The sequence below is a fragment of the Callospermophilus lateralis genome, chromosome 3 (assembly GCF_048772815.1).
Source record: "Callospermophilus lateralis isolate mCalLat2 chromosome 3, mCalLat2.hap1, whole genome shotgun sequence".
In the NCBI taxonomy this organism is placed as follows: Eukaryota; Metazoa; Chordata; class Mammalia; order Rodentia; family Sciuridae; genus Callospermophilus; species Callospermophilus lateralis.
Genome location: NC_135307.1, coordinates 55,345,065 through 55,360,433, shown reverse-complemented (window position 1 = coordinate 55,360,433; position 15,369 = coordinate 55,345,065). Strand labels below are relative to the sequence as shown.

Sequence of the window (15,369 nt, the reverse complement as noted above, 5' to 3'; positions counted from 1 at the left end):
AATTATGAACTACAGAAAAACAATGCCTTACCTCAGATTTCTCCTATTTAAAGTAACAACTGTCTAAGCAGCTTTTCAACAGCTACAATATTGATACTTGGGCCAGAAATTTCTTCATTGTAAGGTGGTTATCCTGTCCATTATAGGATGTTTAGTGGCTTCCAGTTATAACAACCCAAAACAACCCAATCCATGTCAAGACATTGCCATGTCACCAAATGGGCAAAATCATTTTCACTTGAGAACTGTTATACAAAGGATCAGGAAGAAAAATATTAAAAATATATCTCATTACAAGGAAACTTCTGGCTGATTTTGGGTGTATGTTATGAGTATGTTCACTTTGTGAAAATTCACTCAACAACTCACTTAAGTTTTGTGTAGACTGCTCTGTAGATAGGTCTGTGTTTCATACTAAAGTTAAAATATTTACTTAAAATAATAAACCTGGGGCTGGAGTTGTAGTTTACTGGTAGAGCACTCGCCTAGCACATGTGAGGCCCTGGGTTCTATCCTCAGCACCACATAAAAATAAAGAAAAAAAATAAAGATATTGTGTACAACTAAAAAAATAAATAAATATTAAAAAAAAAAAAAAAAAAAAAAACCTGGAGGCTGAGATTGTAGTTCAGTGGTTGAGCACTTGCCTAGCATGTGTGAGGTCCCAAGTTCAATCCTCAGTACAACAAGAAAAAAAGAAAAGAGAAAAAAAAAAAAGCTACAATTGGCTTTAGAAATGGTCTCTTATGTTTCCCTTTAACATAATACTTGGTTAGCACATATAAAACATGGTGCTCATTCCAAAAAAAAATTCTCACATGTTAATAATATACAATGAGACACTGTATATCTCACAACCAAATTCTGAAATAATTATAATACCAGTTCATCCATCAAAACCCAAATTGTAGCCGGGCACAGTGACGCATGCCTGTAATCCCAGTGGCTTGGGAGGCTGAGGCAGGAGGATCCTGAGTTCAAAGACAGACTCAGCAAAAGCTAGGCACTAAGCAACTCAGTAAGTCCCTGTCTCTAAATAAAATACAAAATAGGGCTGGAAATGTGGCTCAGTGGTTGAATGCCTCTGAGCTCAATCCATGGCACCCAAAAAAAAACCAAAAACAAAACAAAACAAAAAACCCGAATTGTGATTAAAAACGGCTTACCTGGATATATGTCTTTTGAATGGCTACAAGTTTTTCACCAAGGGGAACAACAAGCTTTTCTACTCGCCTTTCATGAGAGTATGGCAAAATATCTGGAGAATCTTCAGAACGAAGCTCTATTTGACCAATTAGTAGGTTGGTAATAACCTGTTGCACTGCCTATGTAAAACCAATGAAGTATGATTATAAATTATATCATATTAAATTTGGGGGGTTTAACTTACTAATAAAATAGCAATAAAATGTTGAAAGAAGCACTAGAAATTCATATCATTAAATTTCAAAGAGAAAAGAAAAAAGACAAGCCTATTAACCAAGTATATCACAAGTAGCACAACAAGGGAAAATACTTTTGAACATCTTTTCCCCCCACAACCTTTCAAGCCAAGCATCCAAGAAATAAGAATATTAGTAAATGTCCAACAAGTTCCTCAAATGTATTTTGGCACTTTCCAAATGGGGAAAAAAAAAAAAAAGTTTTAGACAAAACCAAAATTGTAGATTACCAAACTAAATCCCCAAAAGCTTATAAAACACAGTCAATTTCAGAGCCAGAATTAGAACACAGGTTTCCTCATTACCTGGCATAATTCTTTTTTTCTACTGATATTTTTATGGGAAAAGCAGAGAGAACTATTAAAGGAAACCAATGTATCTTAGGAATAGTTTATAAATGGACTTGTTGAGACGGAAGGCATGTACTATATCAACTTTTAATAAATTAGTAGAAATTTTTCATTTAAATTAATGTAAGTGCTGTGAATATATTTCTGGGCATATAATGGAACTCAATTATTAAACCAGGGAACTGGAGCAAAAAAGATATAACGTTTACGTATAAGCAACTACAACATCAGAAGACTATAACATTGAAAATGTGATTTAAAAGTCATAAAAAAAGAAACAAACAAAAGAAAAGGGATCCTGAAAGTGTCTAGAAATTAGGTACTTTTTTTTAAACACTAGAATGCCTCAGGAGCTTAGTTTAAGTAAAAACCACCCTAGGACAAGAATCATATTTCAAGTCACCTTTGTATTCACAACACCTACCACACTGCCTAAAATAGTACACTACAGTTACTGAGGATCTAATACATTCAAAATCTAGAGTGCATTTATTACTATTTCACAAAATTAAATTTCAATATTTTCAATAAATCATTAATTCGACCAACGTTCAAGTAATCCCACAGGCCAGCCACTAAATTAGTAATAGAACTAAAAATAGAATAGTCATAACCACTACATTCATGTAGCTGACATTTTAGTGGAATACACAAACACAAAAAAAATGGGCAAAAGAATGACAGGCTATGAAAAATGCCTAAGAAAAAATAACAAGATAGGGAAAACTGATTTTTGATAACTTAAAGTGGATCTTTCTTAAAGGAATGAAATTTAAGCAGAGATTTAGTATCTGACTGAAAAACAATTAAGCATGTTTAAACAAGGGGTAAAAGAAATTTCTAAAAACATTATCAAGGCTATGGGCAGGAAAAGTCTTTCAGCATGGCAGGGGTACAACAGAAGACCATTTAGAAGTACTACAACCAAGATAATATAGAATACGGCTCAAAATTCTGCATCTTAGGGGCTGAGATATGGCTCAGAGTAAAATGTGTGCTTAACAAGTACAAAGGCCTAGTTCAACCCCACTACTAAAGAAAAATCTGCAATTTTATCATTCTCCAAATAAAGGAAACAAGAGCTCCCAAGAGAAATGGTTGATTCCATGGCTGAGACAGGAAAAATACTATAATAAAATATCGTGTGATGCCAGAAAGTTAGGACGCACTTTAACTAGTGGGAAAGGAGCATGTCTAAAAGACACAGGAGCCATCTTGAAGGAGCTCCCAATAGTCAAAGCTGAAACAATCTGAAAAACAAAACTGCTATTAATAGTGTAGAATTGTAGGGGCTGGGCCTATAGCTCAGCACAGAGTGCTTGCCTAGCATATATGAGGCACTGGGTTCAATCCTAAGCAGCACATAAAAATAAACAAGTTGTTCATCTACAACTACAATTTTTTTTTTTTTTTGAGAGAGAGAGAGAGAGAGAGAGAGAGAAAGAGAGAATTTTTTAAATATTTACTTTTTAGTTTTCGGCAGACACATCTTTGTATGTGGTGCTGAGGATCGAACCCGGGCCGCACGCATGCCAGACGAGCACGCTACCGCTTGAGCCACATCCCCAGCCACCCCACAAAAAATTTTTTTAAAATAGTGTTGGATTGTAGTACATAGAAGAAATAAATATCCATTAGTCTCTGTGGATATAAATAAAGAACTAAAATAATTATAATTGGAGGAGAAAAAATACAACTCTTCATTATAGAATTCAAAGTAAGAATGTAAAAGACATGGAAAAAAGAACCAATGATTAAGCAAACACCACAGAAGTAATCGTTAGCAGTGAAAACCTTAGGTAGATGTAAAACAGGATATTTACATAGTCTCGAAATATCTCCCCCACAAGATATTTATTAATCACAAAGGGGAAAATTAATTTTACAATTGAGAAACCCAAAAACATCATCTTACCCAAGTCAGGATTAGCAGCATCACTAATAAGACAAATCAATATCATGTGTTCCCTTATACACTGAGAAAGTACAACATCACTTCTAGAATATTCTCACAAAAATGTAAAACCTTACTCCATCAGGAGAAATATCAGACAAACCCAAATTGAATAATATTCTACAAAATAACTAGTACCTACTATACAACAGCATGGAGATCATGGAAGACAAGAAAAGACTAAAGAATTATAAAAGATTGGAAAGGAGTAAGGAGACATGACAATCCAATGTAATGTGAGATCCTAGACTGTATGCTGGAGTAGAAAAAGAAATGGTTGTAAAAACGGCCAAAATTTGAATAAGACTGGCAGATGAATTACTAACATATTAATGTTAATTTTATTTGATAACTGTACTATACTTATATAAATGCTAACATTAGGGGAGGCTAATTAAGGGAGATATAAAAACTGCAATTTGGGCAAATTTTTTGGACGTCTGAAGTCATTGCAAAGTTATGCTTTAATTAAAAAGAACTAAAAACACTAACAATTTTTTTAAATACACTATTAAACCAGGTGCAGTGGCACACACCTGTAATCCCAGCAACTCAGGAAGCTGAGGTAGGAGGATCCAAAGTTCAAAGCCAACCTCAGCAATTTAGTGAGGCCCTGAGCAACTTAGCAAGACCTTGTCTCTAATAAAATGTAAAAAAAGAGATGGGGATGTGGCTCAGTGGGTCCAATCCCTGGAACCAAAAAAATAAACCAAAAACAAATAAATGCTACTATTGAAAAATTCAGTATTTTTAACAAATAGCTTTAGGTGATTCTTATGCACACTTAATTCAGAAAAGTACTAATCTGGAGGGTCAGTAGCACATACCAGTAGTACCAGTTGATCTAGAGGATAAAGCAGGAAGATTGTTTGTTGCCCAGCTTGAGCAACACAGCCAGACCCCATCTCAAAAATAAATAAATAAATAAATAGACTGATTTAAAGAAATACCTACATACATTGTTGAGAGCCACAGCCGAAAGGGCCCCAGCAAACTTTCAGACTGCCAGCTGATGAGCTGAAGGGCCCCAGCAAACTTTCAGACTGCCAGCTGATGATTGGCTCACAGCGGCCCCAGCAACATCTAGCTGATTGGCTCCTCTGCGGTGATGCTCATTGGGCTGTTTCCCTGCCCTTTCAGACCACGGAGCTGCTCATTGGGGGACTTTTTTGGCTCCACCCATGCGACCCAGCCAATCGGCCTCAAGAGCAGGAGGATTGTGGGAGGAAGAGGTTGTTGGGGTGTGTGGCTTGTGGGAAGCCGGTGGTGGCAGTTGGGCTCTGAGGGTTTTTTCCTGAGGAGCTGTTTTGTTTATCGTGTGTGGTTCTAAAAATAAAGTTAGTTTCTTTTGACAAGTGGCTCCTGAATTGTGCCCAGCCAGACTGCGGCATTTGGTGGCTCGCACGGGGAGCGACTGAGGGTAAGTAAACCGCTCGCCCCTGAGGGCAGGGTGAGAGGATGGGGAGCCATTTTAAGATTCCTCTTTTGTTTTGCTTCATTTTTGTTTTAAGTTGCCTGTCCCTGGAGATGAGTGAGACGGAAGAAAAACTGCTCACTTCTGAGGAAAAACTATTTACGTCTGAGGAACAGATAGGGAGAAAGGACGGATGCACATGTAAGGAGGAGAGAAAGGCTATAATGAATTTTTGTTGTTCCATTTTTATTTCATTCTGTCTCGGTTTTGTTTGGTGTTATCTTGTTGGGTTGTATTATAGTAGAAATACGGGATCAGAAACTAGTAAAAAACAAACTGAAAGAGTGTTAAGTAAATTGTTAGAGGAAGAAGGCATCTCAGTAAAATCAAGAACAGTCAGGGCATACGTTGATACAATGCAAAAATGTAGCCCATGGCTTTTTAAGGAGGAGTTGTTAAATATATCACAATGGAACCATCATGGTGAAGATCTAAAAAGAATAGAAAAGAACAGCCCAGGAACTCTGCCAGCTGGCACATTGGCATTGTGGGCATTGGTATCTGGTTTTCTTAGTCCAAAGCCTTCAGTTCAGACAAAGGTAGAGGAAGGAGAAGACACATTGATTCAAGTAAAAGAGGAGGTCTCTCAAGTTAGTCAGAAAGAGGAAAAGATTCAAGTAAAAGAGAAGGTCTTTCGAGCTAATCAGACAGAGAAAGAAAGTTTAGAGCAGAAAAAGCCATCAGGGGGAAAGTTACAAAAGGAGACTGCTACTAAAACCTTTCTATCACCAGAGGGCTTAAGTGTCCAACCAGCAGCACCACCTCTACAGGAGACTGCTACTAACATCTTTCTATCACCAGAGGACGTAAGTGTCCAACTGACAAGGCCACCTCCACATGCTGAGAGGCCCCCAACCCCCGCAGTGGATAGTTCAGATCCTGAGACAGGATCTCAAGTATTAACATGCCCTGTATTTGAGGTAGGAGGGCAGCGAATTTACCATACTTTAAATTTCAAAACAGTGAAGCAGCTAAAAGAGGCTGTAACAACCTATGGTCCTCAAGCACCCTTCACTGTAAGCTTGGTCGAATCCATTACCAACTTGAACATGACGCCAGCAGATTGGGCTAATATGTGTAAAGCTGTGCTAAATGGAGGACAATACCTGTTATGGAAGGTTGCCAATGAGGAATTTTGCAAGGAGACGGCTAGGCGAAATGCAGCAGCTGGTTATCCTCAGAGAAATCTAGATATGTTGTTAGGAAAGGGACCTTATGAGGATCAGCAGCAACAAATTGCATATGATCCTGGTGTATATTTACAAATTGCTGTAGATGCAGTTAAGGCATGGAAGACTTTACAAGGACATGGAGGTTTACAAGGTCAATTATCTAAGATAATACAAGGAACTAATGAATCTTATGCTGAATTTGTAGATAGGCTTATTCAAACAGCTACCAGAGTTTTTGGGAATACAGAACAAGCAATGCCATTAATAAAACAACTGGCTTATGACCAAGCGAATCGTTGGTGCAGAGATATCATTAGACCATGGAAACATGAAGATTTAAACACATATATTAAATTATGTAGAGACATTAATGAACAAGAGCAAGTCATGGCAGCTGCAGTAAAACAGGCTTTAGATGCCAGAGACATTAATGAACAAGGGAAAATTGTGGCAGCTGCAGTAAAATAGGCTTTAGATGCCAGAGACATTAATGAACAAGGGCAAATTGTGGCAGCTGCAGTAAAACAGGCTTTAGATTCCAGGCCAAGAACATGCTACAATTGTGAACAAACAGGACATTTTAAAAGGAATTGCCCCATAGGAGGAGGGTTTAACAAAACTAGGTATCAAAGGAGTAGAATACCGGGTATTTGCCCACGATGCCGTAGAGGGAGACATTGGGCTAATGAATGTCATTCTCAAACCACCATAGAGGGTACTCCATTATCAAAAAATGAACAAGGACCAAGTGTTTATCCACGATATCGTGGAGAAAGGCATTGGGCTCCATTGCCAAAAAATGGACAGGGGGGCCCAATGCTCCTGGGCCCAAAACCACAAATATACGGAGCATTGGAGGAACCCAGCAACCCCATCAGGGTAGTGCCCAGGACACATTGTCCATCAGATCCCTCATCAGACAAACCAGAGGGAGCGCAGGGCTAGACATCTGTGCCTCCGCCAGATCAGTACTAACTCCAGAGATGGGAGTTCAAATCATTCCCACAGGGGTGAAAGGACCTCTTCCCAAAGGAACAGTAGGCTTATTATTGGGACGCAGCTCTTCTACTCTAAAAGGACTTATGATAAGTCCTGGGGTAATTGATCCCGATTATGAAGGTGAAATAAAAATTATAGCCAGTTCTCCAAATGGTATATCAGTAATTTCACCAGGAGATAGAATAGCACAGTTACTAATAATACCATATACTATGAATCAAATTGATGAGTTAGCTAATGAGTTAAATACTTGGGCAATAATCATGTGCAAATCTAATGTTTCATTTGATAACCACTTACCATCTAATCCTTTATTGTCTTTTTGGTCATCGCATCCTGTAATTTTTCCAAAAATGACAAGAAAAACACCTATCGGGAATGCTCCAAATATATTCACTGATGGATCAAATAATGGTACAGCAGCAATAGTTACACCTGATCAAACTTTTACATTTTTAGTACCCAAACAATCAGCTCAAAAGGTAGAGCTTAAGGCAGTATTACAGGCTTTTGTGATGTTTAAAAATTCTGTATTTAATTTATTTTCCGATAGTCAGTATATAGTTAATGCTATAGTATCCCTTGAAGATGCTGGTAGGATTTCCCCTTCCTCTACTATTTTCTTTTTGCTTTCCACTATACAAAGTCTAATCTGGGACAGAAAAGATCCATTCTTTATAGGACATATCAGGGCACATACAGGATTGCCTGGAGCCCTTAGTTTGGGCAATGATTTAGCAGATAAAACTACACATGACATACATATTTTCTCTACACTAGAAGAAGCTATAAATTTTCATAAAAAGTTCCATGTCAATGCTAATACTTTACAAAAGCGTTTTAAAATAACTAAGGAACAAGCTAGACAAATAATAAAACAATGTCAAAATTGTGTGACCTTTTTACCACAAGTTAATCTTGGAGTCAATCCTAAAGGATTGATACCTAACCATATTTGGCAGATGGACGTCACACACTTGCCAGAATTTGGAAAATTAAAATATTTGCATGTTACAGTTGATACTTCTTCTGGATTTTTGATGGGCTCCCTTCATGCCGGAGAAAAAACTCATTGCTTACAAAATTTTGCCACTGAGGGCGTTCCAAAACAGTTAAAAACAGATAATGCCCCTGGTTATACTTCTACCTCTTTTAAACAATTTTGCTCATCAATTGGCATTACTCATATAACAGGAATCCCATACAATCCACAGGGACAAGGCATAGTTGAAAGAGCTCATCAAACTATTAAAATGTACTTATTAAAGCAAAAAGAAGAAATTGGGAAGGGGTATATATTCCCCAAAGATAAACTTAAAATAACCCTTTTTACTCTAAACTTTTTAAATTTGGATTCATCAGGGCTTAGTGCTGCGGAAAGGCATATGTGTCCAAAAAATGTATATAAGCCCAAGGTACTTTGGAAGGATATTCTAACAGGACAATGGAAAGGTCCTGACCCAGTAATTGTCTGGAGTCGGGGGTCTGTTTGTGTGTTTCCACAGGGAGAACAGCAGCCGATTTGGATTCCAGAGAGATTAACTAAGGTCCTGACCCAGTGATTGCCTGGAATCGGGGGTCTGTTTATGTGTTTCCACAGGGAGAACAGCAGCTGATTTGGATTCCAGACAGATTAACTAAAGCGATTTCTACAGACCAAAAAGAAGATGTGATATCCAGAACTCCAGTTTGGTTATTCTTACATCTGCGACAGAACCAGAATGCTTTTTTCAATATCTATTTTATTATTGCCCTTTCCCATATTTTTTTTTTTTTTTTTGAGCTCATACAGACCTAGGTTAATGTTTTGCTGATCAGTTCTATTTTTTGACTATAGAGTTTTTAAACATTGCAATGGAGATTTCACCTGTAAAAAGTTATAAGGCCTTTACTATTATGTTATGTGTCGTACGTATTATGTGTGCACACTTGTGTTCTGTGTTTGAATGTACGTATGTCCATATGTCATATATGATGAGCGCTCATGAAAAAATGGATCCAAATAATTTTTTTTTATTCACGTGATTTAAATGGTTTAATTTAAATTGGGTAAACAGCTGTTGAAGATTGTTTTAAAATGTGAACAAAAAAGGAGGTTAACAGATCTGTTTGTTTACTTTCACCTTTCCTTTTCATTATATTTAATAATTCTCTTAAAGACAATGTAAATTGTTAAGAAAATTGTTTTGCTTTAATGCCTTCTGGAATGTTACATAATTTTTTCTTTAGCCATTATTGCCAAAATTCCTATCTTCATCCCAGTGCCGGTGAAGACAACGTAAATTGTTAAGAAAATTGTTTTCTTTTAGTGCCTTCTGGAATGTTACATAATTTTTTCTTTAGCCATTATTGCCAGAATTCCTATCTTCATCCCAGTGCATGAAGACAAAGATAAAACCAATCTACAGCTTCTGCAATAGCCATCACTGGTACGAAGACCTCTACACAGGTGTGGCTGTATACTGGACTGGTAATCAATGACGGGTAAGATCCAATTACTATGGTACCAACCTAAGACAGGAGGCTGACGCCTTGAGGTCAGCTCATCCGATAATGGGTAAGGACCATATGTACTATTGGACAACCTAAGGCAGACACGGTCCCTAAGCCACATGCTTGTTGTTTAAACAGAGAGGGGGAGATGTTGAGAGCCACAGCCGAAGGGGCCCCAGCAAACTTTCAGACTGCCAGCTGATGATTGGCTCACAGCGGCCCCAGCAACATCTAGCTGATTGGCTCCTCTGCGGTGATGCTCATTGGGCTGTTTCCCTGCCCTTTCAGACCACGGAGCTGCTCATTGGGGGACTTTTTTGGCTCCACCCATGCGACCCAGCCAATCGGCCTCAAGAGCAGGAGGATTGTGGGAGGAAGAGGTTGTTGGGGTGTGTGGCTTGTGGGAAGCCGGTGGTGGCAGTTGGGCTCTGAGGGTTTTTTCCTGAGGAGCTGTTTTGTTTATCGTGTGTGGTTCTAAAAATAAAGTTAGTTTCTTTTGACAAGTGGCTCCTGAATTGTGCCCAGCCAGACTGTGGCAATACATAGAAGAAAAGTTAGGCCTGTTAGAGGAGACACTAAAGTCAGACTATATAAATATTAGAATGGAAAAAATGATCTGGCCCTATACAGAAATTCTTATTAAATGTTAATAAATGGAAAAACATTTTACTTACCTTCATATCACTACCTGGAGTGGCACTAAGAGCCAAGATTCTAAAGTGATTTGTGTACTTGACCAGTTCTCTTACAACCTAAAAAAAAAAAAAAAAAATTCTTTAATTTCATCAGTCCAATGCAAAAATAATAGTAGTTCTGCTAAATAAAGTTGTTCTATCTAGTCTATTATCATTATTCCAATGGCAGTGATAGTTCAGAGTGGAACTACCACTTGTCTATTATCTGAAAAGCAAATGATTTAGGTTTAATGAGACTCATTCTGAATCCTGATTAAGACTCAGTAATATTTATGAAATTTTTAACATAACCCAGATTACATATGAAGAAATAACATTATACTCAACAGAGACCTAAGTAGAAATATTCTACTTAAGAACTGATGTAAGGTCTGGGGATTTAGTTTAGTAGCAGAGCACTTGTTTAGCATATGTAAGGCCCTAGGTTCAATCACCAGCATGACCCCCCCCCCAAAAAAAAAAAAAAAACTGTTGGAACACAAATATCCTTGGTGCCAGAAGTGATAAGTGATGTCCTCAGATATCACTGAAGGATAAAAAATGCAACAAGAAAGATGATCTAAACAGATCACTTGTTGGATTAGTGTCTTTTAAAAATCCTTTTGGGGCTGGGGATGTGGCTCGAGTGGTAGCGCGCTCGCCTGGCATGCGTGCGGCCCGGGTTCGATTCTCAGCACCACGTACAAAGAAAGATGTTGTGTCCGCCGATAACTAAAAAATAAATATCAAAAAATTCTCTCTCTCTCTCTCCTCTCTCACTCTCTCTTTAAAAAAAAAATAAATAAATAAAAATCCTTTTGTATGATAGCCAGAATTCAAAATGTTCTTTCAGATTATAAACCAGTTCTGGCAGTTCAGAATGAAATACTTTTATTGTAATATGCTACATGTACCAACAGACTTTCCAAAATTGTTACACATGAAAAATAGGCCAAATACATTGCTTCTTATCAAGAGGGATTCTTAAGCCATCTTGGAAAAGAGGAAATGGTGCTGTGTTTTCTCAACATAGGAAGCTACATGCTTCATGGAGCTGTTGTGCCTATTGCAAATTAACTCTGGAATCTTCACGTAGCATAAACTCAGGACTATTTGGTTATTAACAAATTCAAATCCACGTTTGATTGTATGCAATAAAATCATAAAGCTGGCAGTTTGAAAAAAACACCTAATGCCTAGAAATTTTTTGAAAATAAATAAGTCAAATATAACTTACAAAATGAATCCCATATAGTTATAACAATTTTTTAAAATATCCTTATAAAGTGGAAATCTCAATATATAATAGAAAAGACATATCCATTTCCTGGATATATTTTAAAAGATCAAATATAAGAAAGATGAGGGTTTTCTTCAGGATATTAGAAATAGAGTACAATAATAAAGTCTGCAAGGAAACTACAAATTCACAAAAGCAGGTGAAATCACGTTTTCACATTAAATGAAGTAAACTTTCTCTAATTTTTCCCTTTGTTATTCTTACTCTAGACCCTCTTCCTAATATTGGCAGCTATTACAAAAATTTTAGTTACTACCTAGATGCTGATAATTCCCAAATACTTCTAGCTCAAAACTCTCCACTGAGATCCATATTATCACCTACTGTCTAATGGATATCTATACTTGGATTTTTCTGAGACACCTCCAAATCAATGCATTTAAGATGGCACTCCAGAGCTTTCCATGCTCACCTAAATCTGCTCTGCCTCCAGAACTTTCACATATTCAGTTCTCCAAGTCAGAAACCTGGGAATTATCCTACTTTCCTCTTATCTCACATCAGATACTCTGCCTTTAGCCTTCACCCCTCCAATCTCACAAATTATATCACCTCAGCTAAACATTTTTTAATGAGTATCTACCATTTATATCCCCAGTGGCCTATTAAGTGCTTTCAAACTATCAAATGCCTTCACAATGTGGTCCTTAAGCAGAACAGAAGAAGCAAAGTTTCCTCAATAAAAGAGGTAAACAGAAGGTTAATTTCATTTAGTGAAAGAGATGAATAACTTTTACAACCATATTCCACCATTTCCACCTTTATACTTTATATCCCTATAGTACTCAAGTGGAAGGCACTGTTAGGCATTCTGCATACGTTATGTTTTTTAATCCTTAGAAAAATGATGTTAAGTATTATCCTATCCAGTTGCCAAAGAATGGCCCCACAAATCTACTACCAATCTTTGGATTATCTGAGTTTCCAAACACCATACAGATTCTACCTTATGTTTTATCTATTTACTTTTTAACTAGTGCGTTACAGTTGTGCCTAAAAGTTGGGTTCATTTTGACGTAATCATACATGCATGTAATTTATCACCCATCTCCTACTTTAAATCACCAACCCAACCATAACCAGGCTCTCAAAATCTACATCTCACGCTAGTGGTCTTGTTAATGTTAAAAAAAAAAAAAAAAAAAAAAAATCAGAGTAGAGGTATTTATTTGAGTGGAGAAGGAAAATTATTTACAATCACCATTTGTTGAGATAAATAAATCTAAGTACCATCAGTAAGTTCCACTACTAATAACTATCCCCCAAAATATTCCTTAACAATATGGGTAAACTACTAAATATTAATTTTACAAAATTATTACCTGACAATAAGCAAAGTTTCCAAGAGCCTTATGAGCTTCATCAACAACTAGACACTTTATATCAGCAGCAGGACAAGCTCCTCTAGTAAGGTCATTTACCATGATCTGAGGTGTAAGAAAAAGAACTCTCTTACTGCACCATATTTCCTTCCTGGTGAAAGCTTGAGTGGAACCTGTAAATAAAGTGAAAGTCTATATTTTAAACTCCAGACTGTTTTTTGTTTGTTTGTTTGTTTTTTTTTTTTTTTTTTTTTTTTTTTTTTGTGGTGCTAGGGATTGAACCCAGGGCCTTGTGCATGCTAGGCAAGCACTCTACCAAATGAGCTATATCCCCAGCCCCAGACTGATATTTTTAAAACAAAAACAGTCTAGCCTATCTTCAAAATGTAATCATGCTTTAGGAATGTGCTTAAGTGGAGAACAATGTGACAACTCATTGGAATGCTACATGTTAAATCTCTGATTTGCCCCAAATGTCAAAGAGCATCACTTAAATAGACTGTCCTTATAATTCCTGCAAAATGGCATAATGTTAGAAGCGAAGCAAATTCTTCAATTGAGAAATCATTCTTAGTAAGAATGCCCAAGGGATATAATACACGAATGCTTCAAAATACTGACAAACCACAGGGATTCTCTGAAGGTTTAATAAACAATCCTGTTCATCAGTGCTGGACCTACCACATTCCGAAAGAATGTAAGATGAGAATATTCGGATCTAGTAAGTATTCCACATGCATCAGGAATTTCTTTAGCTCTATTTCCACCACAACGTATGTTCATCCCTAGAAATAAAGCTCTTATTTTCAAATCAACCCATCCTTTCTCAAATACCTGTCATTTCGGCCATGTGGGACTGCGGGATACCCATCACCTGGTAGCAAGCCTCGATCTGCTGTGTCACCAAGGGTTTCGTGGGGGCCATAAAAACAACCTTGCCGGAAGGAAACCAGCGGTAGAAATTGTACATGACCACGGCGGCAATAAAGGTCTTTCCCAGCCCGGTAGGAAGACACACCAGAGTGTTGCAGAAGAGAGCGGTCCTGGAGATGCGCAGCTGGTAGTCCCGCACAGGGTAATTAGTGGGGTAGATCCACAGGGCACCCGCTGAGGTGCAGAACCCGCCATTCTCTAGACTCAGCTGCCGCTCAGCCTCGTACACCGCGACTAGTAACACATCATCGTCTGACTCCGGCTGAGACGCAGCCGCGGCAGGTAAACGCGTCTCTGAGCCGGCCTGAGGCCGTTCAGTTCCGGAGCTGCAACTAGGAGTCCCAACCGATCGGGAAATGCTTGAGCCCCACGTCTGGAAAAGCGTTCTTTGCCGTCCACTCATGAGGCCGACGTCCACCAAAAGCTTCGTTCAGGAACCGAGATCCACAGCGGTTTTACCCGCTCAGTTCCGAGCCCCATCAGTTTCCTGCACACAAAGCTAAGGAACCAGAGGGCGGAACCACTGCCAGGCATCCAGTTGAAAATGCCGCCGCTGAGTTTGCGTTGGGAATACGATTGGCTTGCTTCCCGGAAATACTCCATGACCTCCTGGAGACGCATGCGCATTGCTAAGGAGTTGCTCTAAATTTAGTCCCCTTCACAGTTTTAGCAGACTCTGAATTTGAGTTCCGTTTCCCTCGATTAGGTGTCTGCGAGTCATTGCGAACGTGATACCGTTTACAATGATTAAAATAAATGACCTTGAGATCCCGGAGACAATGGAATGCTCATAATTTTGTGAAATTAACGTTATTGAGCACTTAAATCAGGTGATGTGGTGAAAATCAAAATAGCGTGGATAAAATTAAAGATATATCTTATTCCTCTCTCTAGACTAAGAAAATTGCTTGATTGTTTCACTGTGTAGGGATTGAGGAAAGTGAATGTAGGCTGGTCCCGTTATTCGTTAGAAAATTAATAAAAGGTATTCTGAAGTTCCACTATTTCATCTTTACTACAGATTTAGAGCAGTGACTTTAGATTTGCGATTACTCTACCGTTAGTTATAGCCTACCTGGACTTGGATGCAATTCCTGGCTTCTCTACTTTAAACCTAATAACTTAATCTACAAAATTTGTTCCCTCTTGTATTGATGAAAAGTACAAATACACCACGTAGCTGCTATAAGCATTAATAATGCCACCCATCATCAGTAAGTCGCAGCCTAAAGTACAGCTTCTTTATTCAAATTTCT

The 15,369-nt window shown here is 37.9% G+C and overlaps 1 protein-coding gene across 2 annotated transcripts in view; it reads right to left on the bottom strand.

The window, feature by feature from the left end:
* The window catches only part of Fancm (FA complementation group M), a 66,800-nt gene extending 52,284 nt beyond the window's left edge, over positions 1–14,516 (bottom strand). The window contains exons 1-4 of one of the 2 annotated variants that reach the window (XM_076848255.2): positions 14,015–14,516; positions 13,181–13,353; positions 10,559–10,636; positions 1,167–1,325 (exon numbers count right to left, since the gene is read on the bottom strand). In XM_076848255.2, the coding sequence (XP_076704370.2) occupies positions 1,167–1,325; positions 10,559–10,636; positions 13,181–13,353; positions 14,015–14,516 (912 nt within the window). The remainder of the gene's footprint in view (positions 1–1,166; positions 1,326–10,558; positions 10,637–13,180; positions 13,354–14,014) is intronic. The other variant, XM_076848256.2, reaches the window with a different exon arrangement.
* Positions 14,517–15,369: the final 853 nt, after the last annotated feature.